Below are 21,204 nucleotides of genomic sequence, written 5' to 3' on the forward strand. Positions count from 1 at the left end.
TGTTAGAATTTAAATAGGCTGTGAGTTTTGGAAGCAGCAGTTATGTAGTTAATGGGTATACATTTCTAAGGACATAGGTAACCGCTGTGTGCCTGTCTTTGGGACTGTAAAGGAATAAATCTGCAGGTTTCATCAGCTTTTTTCTTTATGAGTTTTGATGATGATTTAACTCTCTGCTTCACAGAATAAGGATGGTTGCTCAGCTGTTAACCACGGAAGACAGCATCCATGAGGATATTCCTGTGCACAGAGGTATCCATTCGAACACTCCCCTCATGATGCAGATACAGTAGGTGATTTTGTTTTGGCTCCTTTCTTCTTGTCCCTCCCTACTGTATAAATGTTCAGTATGAATCAACTCAAAGACAAGAGGCCACTGGTAGGTTCTCAAAATCTGTAAGTGATCCATCAATTCATTTTTTATCTTCGTTTTTGTCTCAATTGCCTTCTTTCTGAGGAAAATTAATCCTGCAACAGCACCTCTTGCCGGCAGTGAGTTAACATAAGGGAGCATTTTGGGGTCTCAGCTAGGATTTCTCATGTCCTGTGTGTCCTCTTCAGCCTCAGCCACTTTGTCTGTGAAGCTGTTTTTTGTGTTGTGCTTGTCCACTAACATGTTGTGTAAGAATCCATGTGGCCTAGGAAGTAGCCCAAAAAAACCCAACATAGGCTGGAAAAGCATCAGCAAAAATTATGGTGTCAGCTTTGCCAGCATTTTTCGTGTGCTAGCATTATCACATTTTAACTCCCATCAGTAAATTTTGTACAGAAACAGTTTCAAATTGGATAAATCTCAAATTTTTGCAAATTGGGACTTGTCAGAAGAAGAAATAGAACATCTCTTCTTAGGAATTGTAAAATAGTGGACAGACATTGTGTTTTAGCGTAGGATTAAATAGTTGTTCTGGCTGTTTTCCTCCTAAATAATCCAACCTACCCACCAGATTGTATTTGGTAGCACTTACTAATGCGACATGCTTTGTTTTAACTGTTTAGAAAAATGACAGAAAGTTTCAAGATGAGACAACATGAATCATAATCTTCAGCGGCTGTTCAGTTTCATGATTGACTTGCCTTCTTCCTACGTTCCTTTCAGTCACCCTGGGAATCGCTGAAGCTGGTTTTGTGCAGGAGGCATTGCTGAGATTTCCCCTTGCAGCAATGGACTTGGATAAACCATCCGTCTGGGGATCCCTGAAGCAGAAAACTAGACCGTTCCTGCAGAACCTAAGCGTGAAGAAGACAAAGAAGAGGTCTAGCAAAATGGTAGAAAGGAAGGTCCACTCCTTGGACCGACGCCTGAGCGTGTCAGTGCCTGACATGCTGGAGGTGGAGACTCTTACAGAAGAACAAACAACTTATTCGAGTACTCAGGTGTTGTCAAGCTGCTCCCCCAAGAGCTTTTCCAGGTCTGTGGTGTCCCTGAAAAGCAGAAGTGCTTCGGTGAGGCCGGCGGGAGAGGACTGGCCGTGGGTGTCGCAGCAGGCGACACGTACGGAGGTGACAGTCACCCACCTGGATGCGCAAGTCGCAGACATCCCCGTGTCCGAGGGAAAGAGGAAATCCAGCGACGGCCTCTTAGAGCTGCTGCAGAACGCCCGCCTGAGCGCTGCTCTGACAGACGAGGGGGCACAGGTAGGTGCCTTGGGCATCAGCCAGGCTCAGCGGCCGCCTTGGGCTCGTTGTGCTTCTCCGTAATTGCCTGGGTTATAAAGGTGTGGAGGAGGGGGTCCTATTCAAGGAAGGAAGGGGGGGATAAAAATAAGCATAAATGGTATACATATTACTGGAGACTAATTCAGATATCCTTTCTGTCAGTCTAGAGCTGCAAAGTAGCCCTGTCCTCCCTTTTTTTTTTTAATTCTGGCAAGGTTATGATACTTCAGATTTTTCAGATTTGTTAGAATGGCTTGCTTAAGTCAAAGTTGCAGCCCCTTGAGCTCTAAAATGTGCTGCTGATACATTTGCTGTAGTTACCCTTTTTAGTTAATAGAGCTTACCAGGATTGCTATCTAACAAAACCAATTTACCATCTGCCCGCTCAAGACTCAACTGAAAGCACGAGGTGAAAGGTGATGGGTGAGTGAGGTGAACTCTGCCTGTACCTGGAATTAACCAAAACATGCACGTGGTGGGGAACAGTGGACACGTAGCATCATTCTCAGGGCTGTTCTTTGGGTTTGCATTAGGATTATTTAGAGGAGGTGCGAAATCAGTGTTTCTTTTGCATTCCCTGTCTTGTCCTTCTTCCCTTCTCTGCTGCCTCTGTGGTCAGTATTTCTGTGGCTGGACGTAATGTCCCACGAACAGGAGGATCAGAGTCCCATGTGCTTCAAATCTGACATGAAACAGTGATTCCTGCTGGGCCTGAGCAAGATGGGGAATCCTCCAGAGTTGTATGATGGCTTTATAATATAGACAGCAGGTGAAGACTGTGGCTGCATGAAACATCTTAGGCAAAATTTGTTTAATTTTTGTGGAAGTGCATCTTCTCCCATTGAGTTTTGCACTGGGAAGGTTAGATTTTGAACTTTGTTTTAGGCTTTTCCCATTACCTAGTTGTTGCAGTTATGGCAGCTGCTTTCTTTAGTCACCCAAGATGCAAACATGGGAAACAGACGTTTTGGTTTAAACTCCTCCTTTGGGAGTGGTGATTTCACAGGTCAATTAACATTTTTTAACTGCATGCTCAAAATGATGGTTAATGCAGCATGCTGTGGGGAAAATGGTCCTTTCTGATGTAAAACTGCTTGTTCTGCACCTCAGAGGTCTGTGTATTCTAAGCAGATCAGTGTTAGCTCCTAGTCTGTTGTGATGCAGAGTGTCAGACTGGTAGTTATTGACCATCACTTCCAGTTTAGTGTTGCTAAATTGTAACACACTGGCTTCATTTTACAGGAGTGTACCATTATTCAGAGGTCTACATAGGAAAAATAGCTGAAATACATATCACCTTGTTCTGTGCTAGCGACTCAGTATATGTTAGAATGGACATTATGAACATGTCATTATTTTAAGTTTTCCCAGGTTGTTTTAATGATAGCAGCAGTTCTTTCCTGCTGTTGTAGACCTGAACTCTAACCTAAAATTTACTGCAGCGGCACCAAAGTTAATTTTAAATCCTGCTTTGACTTTGGGCAAACTAAGTCTTTAGGAAGAGGAGGAGGTACCTGTATAGTGATGGAGTAGCTTAACTTCATGTGAAGTTTCCTCTAGATGTGCAGTCTGAGTTGGGCTTATTCTCTGCAGCATTTATATCTTTCCCAAAATGTGTATTTGTATATGTGCTTGTGTATGTAAATAGTTTAGTATTTACTTTTATGGCAAATCTCACTATGTGAATATCCTACCTTCCTTCCTGTAATCTGACTTCATTTACAACTTTTAAATGCAGAAAGATTTCTTTTTCTAAAGAATACATAGGAAAGAGTGAAGCAAAGGAAAATAGAAATAGATAAGGAATGTTGAACAAATTGAATTATGTTAAAGTTGATTTTGGTGAAAATTTCAACATTCAGCTTTTCTTGTACTTCACTGAACAGCTGCAGAATTTGTACCCTGTGTGCCTTGGATTGAAGAGGTTCTTGGTCTTCTAATACTGAGTGGGGATGCTGAGAGGAGCACTACAATAGTTTGCATCATTCTTTTGTGGGCATCATTGATCAGTGAGGTAAATGAGAAGGAAGGCAGATCCCTGGAACAAAACAAACTAAAAAAAGCGAAAATGTAGGTTGAGCTTTTTTCCCCCTGAATTGCTTGTCACATGCCACCTACTCATTTCCTCGTTATCTTCGGTCACCCAATATCATGAGATACTTTCCGAGCTTCATGCATGAGCTCAGTGTGGGCTTGTGGTTTTTTACACTCATCTAAACTCTCAGTACAGAGCTGTCAGTGCTTGGAGCATGCCTTCTTCAGTAAAGGCTCTTGCCATAGGTACCATATTTCCATTTGCTAAGAGATCTACTTTATCTGTTCTCTAGTGCAGCTCACAAAAGCAAATTTGAGGGGTGAAGAAGCAGCTGAAGCTGCATTGAAACCTTCCCCCCCCCCGCGCCCCATAATGATTCGAGTTGCGAAGAGCACCGTTAATGCCCCTTTTTGTAGCTGGATTTGGTCCGTGGTCACACGTCATTGCTGAAGTGCCTTAACGCCATTTCCTCTGTCTCCTTACTAAAACCTTGCAGTGAGTCACTGGGAACCCAAAGCCTCATCCCATTGCTGATGCACTCAGCGCCCTTGTATTTTGAATCATTCTTCTGCAGAAAACAAGAGGAGATAGAGGTTGTAAATCTTGCCAGGAGGAACATTTGATTGATTTACATGTATATATATATTTTTTTTCCATATATATATATATATATATACACACTCCTGTTTGATTTTAGACAGATGACCTGCTTAGATGTGGCCACATATGTTTACACTTTAAAGTTCAGAAACATCACTGTAGTTAGATAAAAATCAAGACTTCAGGACCATATTTCAAGCGAGGCTTTTGTTTATATTCAGTGATCTCATTGCAGTTAGCTACCCAGAATAATAGCAATTTACATTATATGGAGCTAAAATGAAGAAACAAGCTTTTTTATTTAAAATTATAATCTTTGTTCAAAATCTGTCAATGTAATGCAAGTAAACAAAAGCAGAATAAAGACAAAATCATATCTTTAAGGGTAATTTTTTCATTATAAATTATATCAAGCTAGCAGAGAGGGTACTTTTAAAATTATTATAATTTCAATACAGTTCTTTGATTCTGTGTTTATGCCATGTAAAACAAGCTGTAAAGAGAAACCATTATCAGTGCCAACGATGGTGCCTGAAGGAGATCCCTGTGAAGCCAGAGACTATGAGAAATACTAGGTTTAATGCACACAAGTGAGATTTTATGCATGCTAGTCAGGAAATTCAAAGTTAGGGTTCCCCTAGCAGCTGTAACTCAGCTCTGTTGTGCGAGGAAACTCTTCTGCTGCTCTTTATGATGATAATTTTTCCACTTTTAATGTGTTTTTGCAAGGTGGCCAAGTTACGATTACTGTGGGAACCATAAAGTTAAATTTTGTCTGTCATGCAAGTAAAATTTTACTTGCAATGCTGGATTACTGTACTTCCTGATATGTAATACAAGTTTTTTGCGGGAGGAGGCGGAGAAGTATTACACATAAGTGTATTTATATTTATTTCAGCATATCAGTATCTCTAAGTTTTATGATCTTTGGTGTGGGAGCTGGTTCGTTTTTTTGTTTCTATAGTGCTCCACACAATGCAGCTCTCATCTGAGAGATTTGAATGTTACCACACTACACATAACACTTTCACATGAGGATCAAATTCCACCTTGTGTGCATTTCTGTAGGCTGAGGTTATTCTTAGTATAAATCTTTGTATTTGAATGGGCTGTGATTGCCCTGCACTAGACCAAAAGAGTTGCTCAGGCATGTAGGTCCTCTTCAGCTAAAGTGATGACCATAGACCATTCTAGCAGTCAAAATAGCATCAGAGGTGCCTTGACTGATGAATCTTTTCTATGTATCTTGACAGTCTAGATGCCATGCTACCATAGCCTCAAGTTTTTATATGAGTCAGATCATACAAAACATGTTTGATTTCCTCTGCTGGGCACTAAATAAAAATCCGTTGGATCTTCCAGTTACTGCAGAATGTGGGGGGAAGTACATGTCCAACATCCTTCTTCCCTTTCCCTTTGATCATTTCTTTCTAACTCTTCCCCTGAGCTTTTTTTTTTTTCTTTAAAAAAACCCCAACAAACCAAACCAAACAAAACTTCCTGGACCTTGTCTCTTGCGTGATGAAGGAGAAATTGTAGTCAAGTGAGAAAGCAGCCGGCTCTCTAAAGCCAAGATATTGCTGCTGCTGCTGCCACCACTTCCGGCAATTTTTATTTCATCTTAGCGAGGACACTTGGAGATTCAACAAATAAAATTCCGCTCAGGAATAGGGATCAGCATTGCAATGCTGACTGGTAAATCACCAGATGAAATAACCTTCAGCAATCAAGAGAGTTTGTGGTAAGGACCTTCAGTACCGAAAACACCAGTCTCTACTGGGGAGGAGGTTTTATTCCAGTAGCTTGAAGCAGGCGCTTATTATTTTAAACTTGAGACTAAGCATAGTTACTGTAAAACAGGAAAAAGAAAATTGTATCTAAACTATGGAGGGGAGGGTTCCATAAGCAAAAGTAAAAGAATTTCACTGGTTATGCATACGTATGAGTACTTTCTTGACTGATACTAGGAGTATTTTTTTGATGCCTATATTACTGTTGTCTAATTCATTGTATCTTTTTCTTTTTTATAGTACCCATGCGGAGAAATGGATCTAGACTCTTCCATATCATCTCAAATTTTTGATGATCAGATGGTAAGTCATTTGAAAGCATTTTGAAACTTGATCAGAGATACAGTTTATTTTAGGTTTTGCTTCTTTGCTTCTTACAAATTTAAACACCCAGAACATGAAGAAGCCTTCTGTAGATTTCTTATGTGTTGGGGGTTTTTTTTGTTTGTGTTGGGTTTTTGTTTGTTTAGTGGTTGTTTTGTGTTGTGGGTTTTTGTTTGTTTTTTGTTTTTTTTTTTTTGTGTGGTGCAAAGCAGTTGCTGATGTTTTAAATAGACCCAAATGTTCTGATTTTTATTTAGGTGTTCTGTAATTTCTATGTCATACTGGTAACTGATGAAAGCGTCAGCATAAATACTCAGCTAGCAGCCCAGGAACAAACTGGATTAAAAAATAAAGACATCAAATACCTTAACATGGGTGTAGGGTTTGATGGACAACAAAAACAGTTTTAGGGCAGCGCAAAAAGGCATTGGCAGTTCTGACACGTGCTCTTCTCATGTAAAGGATATTTGTCTATTCCGAATGAACCTCTCTACCTTTGCCCTCTGATAACCTCTCAAGTGCTGTCCAGAGGCTGTTTTCACTGAATGTGCCGTCTGGATGCTGCTGCTTAGGTGTGTAACCCTGGCAGCATCTCTGATGAACAGGAATCCTCTCAAATTTGCTACTGCAAAACCTCACAACTAGCTCTGCCCACTGCATTTCTCTCTTTTAGAACTGTATAAAGAAATGCTGTCCTCTCAAGTAGCTATGTGAAACGCGTACTTCCTCATGAGGTCATCAGATGAGTGTGAAAGGACTTGGTCATTATGGGCCCCTTCCACCTTGAGATATTTTATGAATGCAGAAGAAAGAGCTAGAAAGAAAATACAGTAAGTTGGCAGGATTTGGAAAACCTGTGCATGCATTTATGATTGTTAATGTTGCCACTCATTTTCAGGTATAACCCTCCCTTGTGTTACCCCTTGCGTTGCTGAATGTACCTGATGCTGATAATTAGTTATTTACATAATGAAACAAAGCCTGGGAAAGAAATCTTTTTCTTTTTTTTTAATTTCTGTAAAAGATTGCCCTGAAGAAAGACGAGAACTTTGTCTCTGCAAGACAGAGAGAACAAGAACACCTGCTTTGTTCACGCTTCGCTTCGGGAGGTGTGCAGCGGTGACTGATTTCTTTGTTCTCCTTAGGCTCTAGAGGAAGCAAACGATTGCTTGAGTGACCTGCCCAGCCCCTTTGCTTACCTGCTGACCATCCACCTGAAGGAAGGCCGGAACCTGGTTATCAGAGATCGTTGCGGTGAGCCCCACCTTTCAGCTGATTTCCTTTAAAATTCACAGGGCTTTCCTTTCACTGACTTCAGTTTGGCTGCAGTTTTCTTATCTCTGGTGCAACAAGTCATTGACTTGTGTCCCTTGCCCAGTCCAGAGCACTCAGCGATTGGGTTTATCCACCTTAGGTACACAGGGGAGGGAGCTGCCCTCTGCCTGCTGCTCCTCCTGCCTGACTGCACAGCTGCAAAGCAGCTCCTTGGCAGGACTTACCATCTGTACGTATTCAGGAGCTGCAGTCTCATTAACCTTGAGAAATTCTATTTGAGCTTAAAAAAAAAAAGCCAAAGAATATTTTGAAATTTATTAAATGATGGAGCTGCTGTAGGAGTGCTTTTGGGGTTATCTGCAAAGATTTTAAAAGGGAAATCATGGGAGGAGGGCTTTAAGCCAACAATCCTCTCTCTAAACTTGGATGCAATGTAAGGAGGACAACACACACACACAAAAAAAAGACATTATCAAACAAATTAGAAAAGATTTGGGGAATTCCTGCAAAAAAAAAAAACCAACTGTGTGAAAGTGCCTGCTGTTAGCCTGGCTCTTTGTCAGACTGTTACAGCAGGGAGTAAAAGTGCTTATAAGCAGCCAGTCGGTAGTTTCTCTGCTTGCTGTTAAGGGAAGAGCTGTCCTGCCCGAGGCTCTGCGGAGGCTTGTAGGGCTCTGCAGCAGCAGCTGCTTCAGGGCCTTTGATCTGAACCTGTCAGAGAGCTCTTCCATATGTCCAATCTTTCTGTATTTTAGATTTATTCTTTATTTCGTATTTTTTTCTGCATGTGGAAACGGTTCTAATACTTCTGCATTGCAAAATATATGAGCAATTTCTCTCCTTTGAAATGAAGCAATAGGGTTTATTCATAGAGTTTTAAAGAAAATAAGCTCACGCAGCTTGAAGGCCTGTGAAGGTTTGCATCTGGAGGGACCTGTATGGATGTAGAAACTTTCTTGCATGAGGTGCTTGGTTTTGGGGATTTCTCTTATCTCAGTTAACTTTTTCTGTGCTGGTTTTTCATGTTGTCACTAAACAGTAACTCTTGGCCAAGTATATGCTCATTTTTCCTCCTGGCTTTTGGAAGGAGTGAATGAAGACTTAGATTAAGATCTTTACTCTTTAAACAGAAGCATTTATCTCCTAACAGTGTAGCAGTTCATCAGTTACTAGCAAGCTGCACAAGCCAGGACACATCCAGCTGCTTCTATGGAAAAGGTGCTGTAAATGAGTAATTCCAGCAGAGCTGTATTTCTAGAGAAGACAAAGCATAGTTTGCTCTAGGCTATGTTTTGTTGCGTAAGAAAGCAAATGCTTGTCTTGGTGAAGCATTGGACAACACACATAAGCAAGAGGGGGGAAGGGAGCATTTTGGGTCTTTTGCTTTGTGGCAAATGACCACTCATTTAGTAAACTAAGTGTGTAGGGTGATGCATCATTTAATAAAATTCCTGTCTTTTTTTTTTGCACAGACACTGGGAAGGGGGAAAATAGTGACTTAATGATTATTCTTCAGTCACCATCATGTTGCAGTGGTGGATCCTTAAAATAAAAAAAGTATGCTGCTGATGCCCTTGATACACATCTTTATAGGTCTCTGCTGTTGTACTGGTTACGTAGGATCTTTGTGTGACACTCAGGCCTGACCTGCAACCGCCGTGCTTTTTGCAATGTGCTTTTAAAAGCAGGAAGTTGTCAGCTTTGCTTGTCTCTCCAGTGTGAGAAAACCTCAGAAAAAACTTGTGGGCTGGCAGAACGTGACTTCCCTCTTCTTCCCCCGCCACGCCGCCGGATAGAGCCGCTGTGCTGGGGTATACCAGCCTGCTCTGAAGAATGTGAATGTAGGAACATGATGTCCGCAGCCAGCAATTCCTGCGAGTCGGGCTGTGGCTTGGGCTGAAGGCCAAGTCATCCTCACTCATGTCTGAGGAAGAGCAGACCTCCGGAGCTGACCAAGCAATGCTGCCTGACGCGGCCGGGAGCGGGTGTCAGTCCCTCTTCCCCGTGGTTTTCTGCGTGCAGCCAGGCGCTGGAGCTCTCCAGTGGGTAACGCCGGGTTGCTGGGCCTGTGTTTTATGTGTGTGGTGGAGTTTGAAACCTCCTCTGGTCAGCTGCGTGTGGGCACTGCAACTCTGGCTAGGTAGGAGCGGTGGCAGGGTGCCAGAGTTCATAGGTAGGGGTAGCAGTCTCCTCTTTTTATTCAAATAAAGTGGTCATGCCCAGCGGTAACGTCTTGCCTGGTCATTGATGGAAACTAACTGCAAATACTGCATGGAGTATGTGCTACATTAAATAAAAAAATGTTCGCAGAAAAACCAGAAAAATCAGGCGTGAAGAGCGTATGCCAGCATTTTTAGCCGAAATCAGGTTGAACGTGTTTTGCAAATTTCCTAAATTTTAATATTCAGTTATTAAGATATCTGCAATTGCTCTGGGAAAAAATAAAAAGGCATCGCACCCGTCAGTTTTGTGTCTGCATCTCCTCAAACAAACCGGCCCTGAAGCGGGGGTCCTCCCCCTGCACTCCCCCCCCCCTTTTCGTTCCCAACTCCCAGCCTCTTGGCGGAGCTGGAGCGGCGGGAGCGGCCCGCAGCGCGGGGGGCCGGTGCCCCCTGGTGGCGGATCCTCGCGCTGCCCGCAGCCGCGGAGCGACCCGCGGAGCCGGGGGAGGTGTGTGTGTGTGGGGGGACACAGGCGGGACCCCCCGGCGCTGTCCGTGCTGTGCATTGGGCCCTACAGCGGCGTTCAGCGCTAGAAGAGACCGACAAGGTGCCGTGGAAGTGCGAGCGGACGCGGTCACGGCCCCTGTGCTATGCCTCTTTCTGCCCGGTGGGAGAAGCGGGGATCTGTGTCTGTGCATCAGCGTATAAAAACAAATCTAAGGTGTGTGACAAAGGAAAAACGTTTCTGCCGTGGGAAACAGCTGTGGCTGGAAGCTTCTGGTTCTACTCAGTAAATTCGCAGGGCTCTTCCTGAATTTACTCATTATATGCTTAATAGTTACTAACTACGAATTATTAGTACACTTGGCCGAGTGAAGGTGAGCGGTAGTTCTGCTGATAGCTGCAGGCTGTAAGACCTGCGTGTGTCTTTACTTTTTCCCAAACTTTCAACGTATTTTTTCAGACTCTTTGACTCACTGTGTACTCTGTCCAGGGTATGTTCCCTTTGGTGTGATTTAGATTCCTCCTTCACTTTACCAGACTTTTATTACTCTCTTTTTTTTTCCCCTCCATAATTTTATCCTTGTTAACCTCTATTCTTTCCCACTTTTCTCTGCACATTTTGCCTCTTGTATTGTTTTTTGCCTGTCTGTTGTCTCTCCAGTCCCGGACTTGCTGTAGCTCCTCTCCTTGGACCTGCTCTCTACAGACCGGGTGCAGCGCATCAGCCCGGGAGTCCTGGCTCAGCTGCGTGTGCTCTCTGTTCCTTCTTGTAAAGTGCATAAGCAATACAGGAAAAAAATTAGAATTGCAACATTTCCTTCTCCTTTTTTATCCTCTTTTTTTTTTTTTTTTTCTTTTTTGGAAGTGGAAGAAGGGAAGGAAAAAGCAACCATATAGGAGCACCCAATCTATGTACTCCAGCCAAGAAGGCAGAGTGCTGTTAGGATCTTGGATCTGATGGAAAGGGGAGAGGCTCTGAAAAATCCCTCTGAGTCAAAAAAGCAGTGTGTCCTCTCTGGGGAATGCAGGGTGGCAGAGGTGTAACCTGTTGGTCATTGGTTTGCTCGGAGACTTGATTTATTTGCTTCCCACTGATGCTTCCTGGGATACAGTCTAATTGAGCCGTACGTTAGGAGCTGCCGAAGCGGGTGACAAGGTGTGCGTGGCGAGCGGCATTCGCATCACCTGCGTGTGCATTTGGTGCCTAATGTTAGAGACGGTGCGTGGGTCCTCCTGTATTTATAGTTCTTGTAATTGATGAACCAAACACTGGAGGTTATGGATCTACCAAGATTTTGGGGTTTGTGTACTTTGTTTTGTCTTACTGTTAATAGATGACATGATACTTCATGGTGATGGTGAGGAGTTTGTGATCTATGTAGTTCTAATACTGTAAGTAGTAAGAATGCAGAAATGCATTTTATTAATTGAACAGCTGTGGAGTACTGGTAGTTATGCAGAAAATGAAGATAATTGTCTCTTACTTGGCTTTAAAAAAATTAAGCAATCTTAATCACCAGTGTTGTCATTGTTGCACCCTTAGTGGTTTTACGGCCTCATTGAGCTTCTTTTTTGTGAAGCTTGCAACTTCTAGCTCCACATGCTTCGAACTGGGAGAGGCTGGAGCCCATTTCTACTTGCTGGTTCACTTTCACAGGGCAGGGTGATGCCTGATGTTTGTTTGAGTCAGTCTAATGAAATATGAAATGTCCTGCTCCCTTACAGCTCTGAGATGCTCTGACTGTGCATGCTGCTGCTTGTATGAATCGCCTTTGCACAACGTAACGCTGTGACACTGAGCAGCAATGTGATGGCACAGCTGTAAGGAAGTGTTACCTTCCCTGAGTTGACAAACGCAGCTCTGTGGCTATGAGAAAAAACAGAAACTGGGTTTGGAGTGCCTGTAAGGGTGAGAAGCCCCTCCTGTTTCCAAATCCTGTACTTTCAAAGTTTGAGTATATTTTTTCATCTGTTAAATGGTGTGGTTACAATAAATACATTTCTGGGATGTGATGTCAGCTGGTGAGTGGCCGTGGTTGCCTTTTTTTTGCCCCTCAGCTGCATTACTCCAGCCTGAATTTTGTGTGCATGTCTTTTCCACATGGTTTTGTGTTTTCTAGATTTTTACAGGATCCTTGTGCTCCGTCTCTGTTTCTTTCTTCCAGGTTTCCCTTGTTTCCTGGTGCTGCACTTCGGTTTTGCTCTCATTTCTTTCATGGTACAGCTGAATGTGCAACAGGAGCAGGGTGGGTTGCAGAAATACAGAAAGTGCTGTCACCTTTCTGGGTGCATCCCACCTCCCCAATCCAGAGCACACCATCATCTGGTCTCACATCTAACACCACCCACTGCCCGAGGGTCCCGGTGGGCTCCTGGTGCTGACAGAGAGGCTGTGCTGCTCCGCATGGGCAGCTCCTAACATCAGTGAAAGCTGTGCCAAAGCTCAGTCTCCCGGGAGAAAAATAAAATGAAAGAGGACAGAACGATGTGTTCTTTTAACTTTAAGCAGTAATGCGCCTTCAGTAGCCCACCACTCATAGCTCTGGGGTATCCACTGCCTGGGTCCGTGCTGATACCTGGGTGTGAAGGAAGGGATTGTGTTTGTGCTGCGCTGGGCGTTTGTCAGTCTAGAGCAAGTCCATTATTTGGAAAGCAAATGCTCAGAGCAATTAGGCTGAATTGCTCTCTGCAAACACACTGATTAATTTAGACTTTCTCTGTTTTCAGGGTATCTGCAATTAGATCATTAGTCCTTCAGATTTATTAATTATTGAGATGCATTAGGCAACTTTTCACACTTCTTTTTGAAAGGCATAATCATGGCTAATTTAAAACTGCTAAGAATTTGAATGGTGCTGGGTACTTATTTTGATGTTTTCTGGATCCTTTGTAGCTCTGCGTACAAGGACTTGTGCTGTGAGCGTTTATGCGCACCAAGTCCCATTACTGGAAGCGCAATGTGTGTGGTTGAAACTTTGCCCTTAGACACAGTGATCCCTGTGAGCATCCCTCCTGGACTGGCTGTGGGAAAAGAATGCACAGAGATAGGAACCTCAGGAAAAAAGATTGAGCTCAAACAACAGCAATTAATCCATTTATATGCATAGCCACCTTTGGTAGATTAATGTTAAATAATGTTAAATTGAGAAATATGGCAACACAGAAACAGAATATGTAAAACCTAGACAATACCCTATGACTCTTCTTTTGTAAGTAATTGTAATTTAGATAACACGTTTCTTAAACTGATCAGACTCTATCAGTTGTTGGAGCTGGCTCATGGGGGGGGCAGCTGCCTGCATTGCAGCTCACACTGCGTCTTTATGGGACCCCTATGAGGAGATTTTGTAAGGCCAAAAACTGAATACAGGATGATGCAACTATTTATGCCAAAGGCCGTCAGTGCTCCCTGGTGGCTTCTGCCCTATCCTTGTGCCCTCCTGTGCTTCCATACCTAAGCCCTGACTGGGAATATGCCATTCAGTTGGACTAATTTTTGTCATAGCTGGTCTATTCTTCATGTCATTGTGTCCCTAACATATGTCACATGGTCTTTTGGTAGGGTCTTGCAGTTTCTCTTAGTTCCTTTTTTTAAAAAAATGCTATTTCTGAAGTATCCTGCATAGAACGTCCTGTGTCTGCTGCTTTTGTTCTGTTAATGTTCAGTTCAGACATTTTTCCTCTTTTTCCCCATCAGCTGTGGATTTGCACGCATTCTTCACACTTCTCTTGTCTTTTTTGTATCTTGTTTTTTGTTGTGGTCGGGTTTTTTTGGTTTGTGGGATTGTTTTTGGGTTTTTTTTTGCTTCTCTGTTGGTTTGTTTTCCCTTGGAACCTACTGGTGATGCTGGTTTCCAAGCAAGGTTTCAATTCCATCTGGCCATGTAAAACTAGCTGGGCACAAATTTCCAAAATTACCTGAATTTCCTGCCAGCAGAATACTTTCTCTGATTTCCCCTTTAATCCTTGATCTCAGCTATTTCACTACAAGAATGTAGCGGTTTTCCACTTAAAAAGAAAAGTGTGTGTTCCATTTAAAAATGTCTTTTACTCCTTGTTGTAAATAACTCCAGTAATTCTATTTCTAGGAAGATTTTAAGAAATTTATTCTTTATGTGCTTATAAAAGAAATCCTTCATTTCCTTCTTCAGATTAAAATTTAGGTTTTTAACCAAAACTTAAGATGGTCTAGATTATATTTCGAACTGTTCTTTGATTATTTTTTTTCCAGAATTTTAAGGCAACTTGGTGGTAATTTTTATTTATTTATTTTTTTTTAACGAGACTTGTTTCATTTGCTACATTTCCAGTAAGTTTACTCCTATAAAATAGTGTGCGGCTTGGAATGATATCGGGTCTTTTGGTTTTGGTGTGGTTTTTTGGGGTTTTTTGTTTGTTTTTTTTCCTAATTATGAAGCAAGTGTGTGGTAGTATTAAACACGGTTGATGTGATACATCTCTCGGTAGCTGCTAGAGGGCAGCAGTATCCATTTAAAAACACCATTAACAGTTTCTTGGGCTACTAAACCCTCTCCTGCTGCTGTGTCCCAGCAACCTTTTCTCACTGGAACTTGCTCACATTTTAGCTGATGGTTGGTCTGCCTGCCCTCGTTGCTTTTTAGTGTTAGTGGAAGAAAACAGAAGTAAGTAGAGATTACAGAAATAAATTCAAGGGAGCATCAGTGTTAAAATGCATGTTCTTTCTCTAATGGGAAAATAGGCCCAGTTGATGGAACGATTTCTTTAAAGGTCTTCCTTTTTTTTTTTTTTTTTTTTTTACTCTTGCTAGGTTTGATTTAAGCTGAGAAGCAGATAATCCTGTTTAGTTTATATATTTTGTCCATATATTTTACTGTGTGAGAACCTCCTTGTCATTGCATAACACTTAAATTAACCTCAAAGCATCACACCTTGCTTTTCGCACCAGAAAAGTGTTTTTCTTGAGCTAAATTCTCAACTGATACCAAGAATAATGTCTCCTTGCATTACCCAGTTGACACGTGGCTTCAGCTCATGCGACTGAGATGAACAAGTTTAGACCTTGCCTTGCAGAAGAGCTTGGGTTCATGTGCTTAAAAGTTGTTGACTTGGTTGTCTTCACTACAATGGCTGCTGAAAAGTTTCTTTACTTTTTGTTTTTAAATGGCCTGGCTTCTTCAGAAAATTATCAGGTGCCTGTGATGTTTAAAGGAAAATTATAAAAAATATATCCTTTTTTTAGACCAGTTGATCTGGCACTTTTTTGAGAAGTTAAGCTTTTCTTGTTAGATCATAGATTGTCTCGAATAAATTGCTTTTAATAGATCCAGAGGTCTTTCTGATCTTTAATGCAGAAGGCTTCAAGCCTCGTATTGAAATGGAGTTAATAATTTGCAGTCTGTTGTTGATCCCATCAGGTAAGACTTGTCCACCTGGCTTATTTCTCATTCCTTATCTCCTTTTTAACCTATTTTGATCACCTGGATGCAATGTGAGTTGTATTAAAGAAAAACAGAAATGGACACAATGACCCAGGGAGGTACAGGAGCTTAGTTAACATCACGGGAGCAACTTGCGGGAAGCTTTGAAAACCCCAAAAAGGGCTGCGGTACCACATCCACTCCCATTATTTCTCTCCTGGCCACCCAGGTCCACCCCAGCGAACGCCACTGAGCCCTGGTGTGTGCCAGCTCCCGCCGCGGAGGTGAGAGTCCATCTGTTTGTCAGTGTGGAGGTGACAGCCCATCATTTGTATGATCCAGGAGCTGTGCTCCCGCGCCGCCAACCCCTTTCCTCCGCCTGCCTAGTTGAGATGTTACCCCTCTGACAGCCAGACAGGCGAGCGCTGCCGAAACCCGTGCCCCTCCACAATTATTTTCCCTAACAATTAACACCGGTACTAACTTGACACCTTTTCCTTGTTTGGCTTTTGTAAACCATCATCCCTTTTTCTATTAATTCCCGGCATTAATATTTTCTCTCGCGCAAGTGCCGCCGTTCACCCGTGAAACAGTTTGAACATTATGTAGCTGTCAAGATAGCGAGGGATTACCCAGCGTGCCTTGCTGGAGTAAGTGACACCACTGAGGCCCTGGTTTGAGATGTTTATTTTGAGAGTAAGCTGACAAGCATGAAGGCCTGATCCCAGAGTGGCAATCTTATTTAATTAAAGGCCTCTTTTTAATATAGCTTTTTCCCCTTACTTTTTAATATATTTTTATATAAATGTATATATTTTTATATAACTATATATTCCTTTTATATATATATATGTTTTAATATATGTAAATATAAAGGAAGACATTCTTTTTTTATATATGTATATATATATGAGAATGTTTGCTAAAGCCTGGCTCACATGAGCAGTGCTGGGCAGCCCTTCCCCCTCTTATTTTCCTTTACTGTATAACAACCTGGAAAGCTTTCAGAGCAATAATGCAATTGGGACGCTTACTTAGCTACAGTCTTCCTGCTTCCCATCCTCAGAGAAGGGGCTTGGAGTTTTATACTTGCAGATATTGAACTTGCTGGCTGTTTGCTTTCTCTGTCTCTTCTTTTGCTCTTTCCAGGCTTTGCCCTTGTTCGTGGGTTTTCTGTGCCAAAAGCAGATGAGTTATGGCCATAAACCACCTGCCTCCATCACCCTCTTCATGCTTCCATTTCATCAGTTGCTTTCCTTGTCTGAGCCAGTTGCTATTTCATGCACAGAATAGGTTGTGGACATTATTACTATTACTGTTATTTTTAATAATGCAGCTTGCTCCTGCTTATCCTGTAAATAAAAGCCAGTTTCTTTTTTTTTTTTTTATTTTTCTCTTCTCTTTTTAAAGGAGCTGGAAGTAACTAACGCCAAAGATCTCAATGCTGTTATTTCTTAACTTCTGCATCCTCTGAGGGCTACTGCCCACATTGTAGGGCTACGACTTATCTGTGTGTTCCCACTCATTGTGGAAAGTGTGCTGGTTTTAAGCTGTACATTTTATATAAGAGTATAATTGTAGTTCTGAGAAGTATTCGAGGGAAAAGTCCAGCCCTAACGCATTGAAAACAATGAGAAGGTGCCCTCTGACTTCCCCGGATTTGGATCAGGCCCTTATTATTATTCTCTTTTAGAGGAGCAGAAAAGAAACTTCTTTTTAAGTTTTCAGCACTTTTCACAAAAAAAGGGTTAATTTTAACGCTTACTATTTAGGAAAAGGATTAGCTGCAGGTAGCATTTGAAAACCAACTGGTATTTTTCTTCTGTGAATGAAACACCCTCTATTTGCAGAATTGGCCAGGGCTTTACAACTCTTCCCTTTTGAAATTAAAACAGGAAAAAAACACCTTTCTATAATTCTTAAATATTTCTATATGTCCCAGGAGCACAGTTCTTTTCAGTACTATGTAATTTCAAATAGATGCTAACACATAGCTATTTTTTCTTGAGTCTAAATCTGTCTCCGCATAGCACTGATCAGAGCTTTGGATGTTTAAATATGGATTTTTCACTTTCTCACTATTTCACCAAACTACTGACAAGACTGAGTATCGTCTTACTCTGGGTTATCCTGAACTGTCATGCATTTGTCGGCCAGTAGCTCAGTGGGAACCAGGGAGGATAGGTTCAGATTATTTCTGAATGTGAAGTCTGGTGTAGGAGTCAGTCTTTTCCTGCTGGCAGCACACGCTGCAGGCTGGGGGGCAGCCAGGACCATCTCGTTAGCTGTTATTCTTCTAATGAAACTGAACTGTTAGGAGGGAAGTTTAATTCCAAATATAAGGTATAATACAGACAATATTGAATTTGACAGATGAACAGCACCTGGGATCAGTTAATTGCATACGCTGCTACACCATACTTTTGTTCTTTCCTTTATTTGCAGTTTGTGAGATTTTTTTGTAAAGTCTGTATGCATTACTAAATCAACCATCCAGTTAAATCCTCCATCTACCTTGTTCCCCCTTTTGTATGGCGTCCTGCATGGTGGTTGCTGTTGGTGCAGATGCCACTGGTTTAATAACAATAATAAAAAGTTGATTCCCTCTTCTGTTTTCCTTTGACAGCTGCAAGTTTTTCTATTGCTGCCGAGTGGCACGAGCCTCACGTTCTGTCCATGGACATCTGCTCCATAAAAATATGGGATATTATTGCCATGGCAAATTGTGCCACTTGGATTAAAAAATGTGTTACCTGAATATTGTTTGTTGTCTTTACAGAGTCTATTCAGTGTGTGGTTTTTATCCTAAGCTGGTGAATAATTTTTCAGTATTTTTTCACTGAAACTTCAAATTTTGTTTTAAGTAAATTGGCAAGTGACACCAGTGATGAAATCCTGATGGGTATTTTAGCTATTGTTACTGGTTTCCTTGGAGCTCCAATCCAAGTTACGATGCTTTTGAGTTTTGGTCTTTTTATATATTCATAGTCACAGGATCACATTTTCTCTCTTCCACTGTCTCTGTTGTTAGTTGGCCTGTAAACTGTGCTTCATCCCTGCTTCTGTTGCTCTTTTCCCAAATTAAAATGTTAACTAAATTACCAAAGAATAATTAGCATTCTTTAACACAGTGGAGATCAAGGAAACTATGAGGAATTTTTGTTGCCTGCTTTCAGACAACTTTCTGGTTCTGTTCGATAGATTTCCTGTATAAACTGGCAATTTTTATGTAGGTAATGAAGTATATGTATGTATATATAAAGTAATTTCTATTTATTACTGTTATTTATTTTTTATGAAAATGTAAGTTAAAATCCTGGGGTTATGTGGGGGCAATACTAATCTATTTATTATTAATTATCACAGGTACAAGTGACCCATATGTGAAGTTCAAACTGAATGGGAAAACTCTCTACAAAAGTAAGGTAGTCTACAAGAACCTCAACCCAGTTTGGGATGAGACTGTTGTGCTGCCCGTACAGACCCTCGATCAAAAACTCTGGATCAAGGTAAGTTTTGGGTTTAGATTTTTGAAAGATAGGTCAGTATTTTTTTAAGCAATTATTTTCAACTTTAGAAACGTATTGATTTTTATTCACTGTAGCAGCGTAACATAAAACACAATCCGGTTTAAGAGTTTCAGCAATTTCAAATTAAAATGCACATATGTCTTTTCCAGATTTTACTTGCATGTTTTGCTTTCCATCTGCAAAAGCCCAAGTTGAAATAAAACTCCTTGACTGGATATGTTTAAAGCTATGGAGCTAAATTCTGCTCGCTCTTACCGTGCTTGTGCAAACTCAGTGAAAGCAATAGCGGTTTCATAAGCACGTTTTAAGAGTGTAATTTGGCTGGGTTGAACAGAATTATTACCTGGGATGCAGCCGTGACAAGTAGCAAAGCCTTTTCTCATTATGAGTAACGTTACAGTTACCAGAACTGCAAGCTACCAGTTGCGAGCACTAATTGCTAAAACATCTGTAGCCAGAAGTACCTGATTTTTTGTGCAGCGTTTCATTATGCTATTGCGCAGAGCATAAAGGAACAGGCACAATCCATAGCAGCACACATGTCTCTGTTTACATAACATTAAGAAGATACTTTCAAAATGCTGTTTAAATATTTAGTTAAAAATACAAATTAAAGCAGGGAGATGGAAAATGATCCCTGAATTATATCTAAGCTTTGATCTTTCAAATACAAAATTGAACTGAAAGGGCTTAAAATATCTGTTCTTTTATCGGCCAGGATAAAGCTGGCTTATGATGTGAAAATTAGAAATATTTATTTTATTTTGCTACCAGGTGTATGATCGAGATTTAACCTCTTCAGACTTCATGGGTTCGGCATTTGTAGCGCTCACTGAACTTGAACTCAATAGGTAATACGTTTATTTAATTAAAGTTTATTAATGCAGCTTAGCTGAGAAGCATAGGAAAATAGTTAAATACTTTTGCTCTAGCTTGGAATTTGTCTGTTCATGAAAACTTATATTGATAGAAAGAAGAGTGGGGAGCACATTTTAAAAGAAATCACTTGAGATAAATCCTGTACATGCATGTTTTTATCCAGCGTTACGTACCGGATTCAAATCCCACCTGGATGGAGCCCAGTTCAGCAGAAGGCACCCTTTCCTTTTCATGTCTAGGAATAAGAATAAGAGTTTCTATATGTGGTATTGTTTCGGGAGAGCTACACCAGAATAATTTATGGAGGTGGAAGAAGAAAGGGGGGAGAAGGTTGAGACCCCTTCTTAGCCCCACGTAGCGTGGGGCGCTTTTTTCTGTATCTAATTGGGCTGGGGAGCGGTTTGCCTGGCTGGCTGGGAGCACCCCGTTTCCAGCCTCCCCCTGCAACCATCCGTCCCCGCGGCAGCTCATCTGGCCCTGATTTAGTGTGGAGGCAAGCCCTGCGCCTTTTGTCTGCTGCTGCTGCTTGGTCTCAATGTGGAGCTGGAAGCCAGGAATTCAAGTTTTAGTTCACTCTTTCATACTCCCTCGCTGTGCAACTTTTTTTTTTTTTTTTTAGAAAATGAGTTTTCCCTGTGCGGGTATGTTATAGCTCCCATGGCTGTTGTGTCTGAATTTCTAGAAATGTTAATGAATTTATTCTCGAGATATTGCCATCAGGTAAATACCAGCATTCCCGTTTTCAAAGAGGGAACTGATTCACGGAGGGAGATTAAATGCAGGCAGAGGAAAGGTTTTGTGAGTCGAATCCCAGCCACTAATGTCAGAAAATTCACTTGGATGAGTTTCTCTGTCACTCTTCTTCCCTGTGAAGTGGAGGTAGTAGTAACTTTATTCAGTGTGCATCTGCATATGGAGAGTTATGAGTGTTAAGTAATGCTATATAGATGCTGGGCTGCATTATTAAAAGGGTGGTGTGTTTTGTCAGAACTAAGAAGGAACCCTTCAGATTTCCTGTTTTAACATTTAAACGCAATATTGGGAATTTCA

The 21,204-nt window shown here is 41.5% G+C and overlaps 1 protein-coding gene across 4 annotated transcripts in view; it reads left to right on the top strand.

The window, feature by feature from the left end:
- Positions 1–1,161: 1,161 nt before the first annotated feature.
- MCTP2 (multiple C2 and transmembrane domain containing 2) overlaps positions 1,162–21,204 on the top strand; it is a 105,440-nt gene continuing 85,397 nt past the window's right edge. For all 4 annotated transcript variants that reach the window (XM_074916673.1, XM_074916674.1, XM_074916676.1 and 1 more), the window contains exons 1-5: positions 1,162–1,635; positions 6,322–6,384; positions 7,551–7,659; positions 19,112–19,254; positions 20,050–20,126. In XM_074916673.1, the coding sequence (XP_074772774.1) occupies positions 1,162–1,635; positions 6,322–6,384; positions 7,551–7,659; positions 19,112–19,254; positions 20,050–20,126 (866 nt within the window). The remainder of the gene's footprint in view (positions 1,636–6,321; positions 6,385–7,550; positions 7,660–19,111; positions 19,255–20,049; positions 20,127–21,204) is intronic.

This window comes from Athene noctua, chromosome 13 (assembly GCF_965140245.1).
Source record: "Athene noctua chromosome 13, bAthNoc1.hap1.1, whole genome shotgun sequence".
Taxonomy (NCBI): Eukaryota; Metazoa; Chordata; class Aves; order Strigiformes; family Strigidae; genus Athene; species Athene noctua.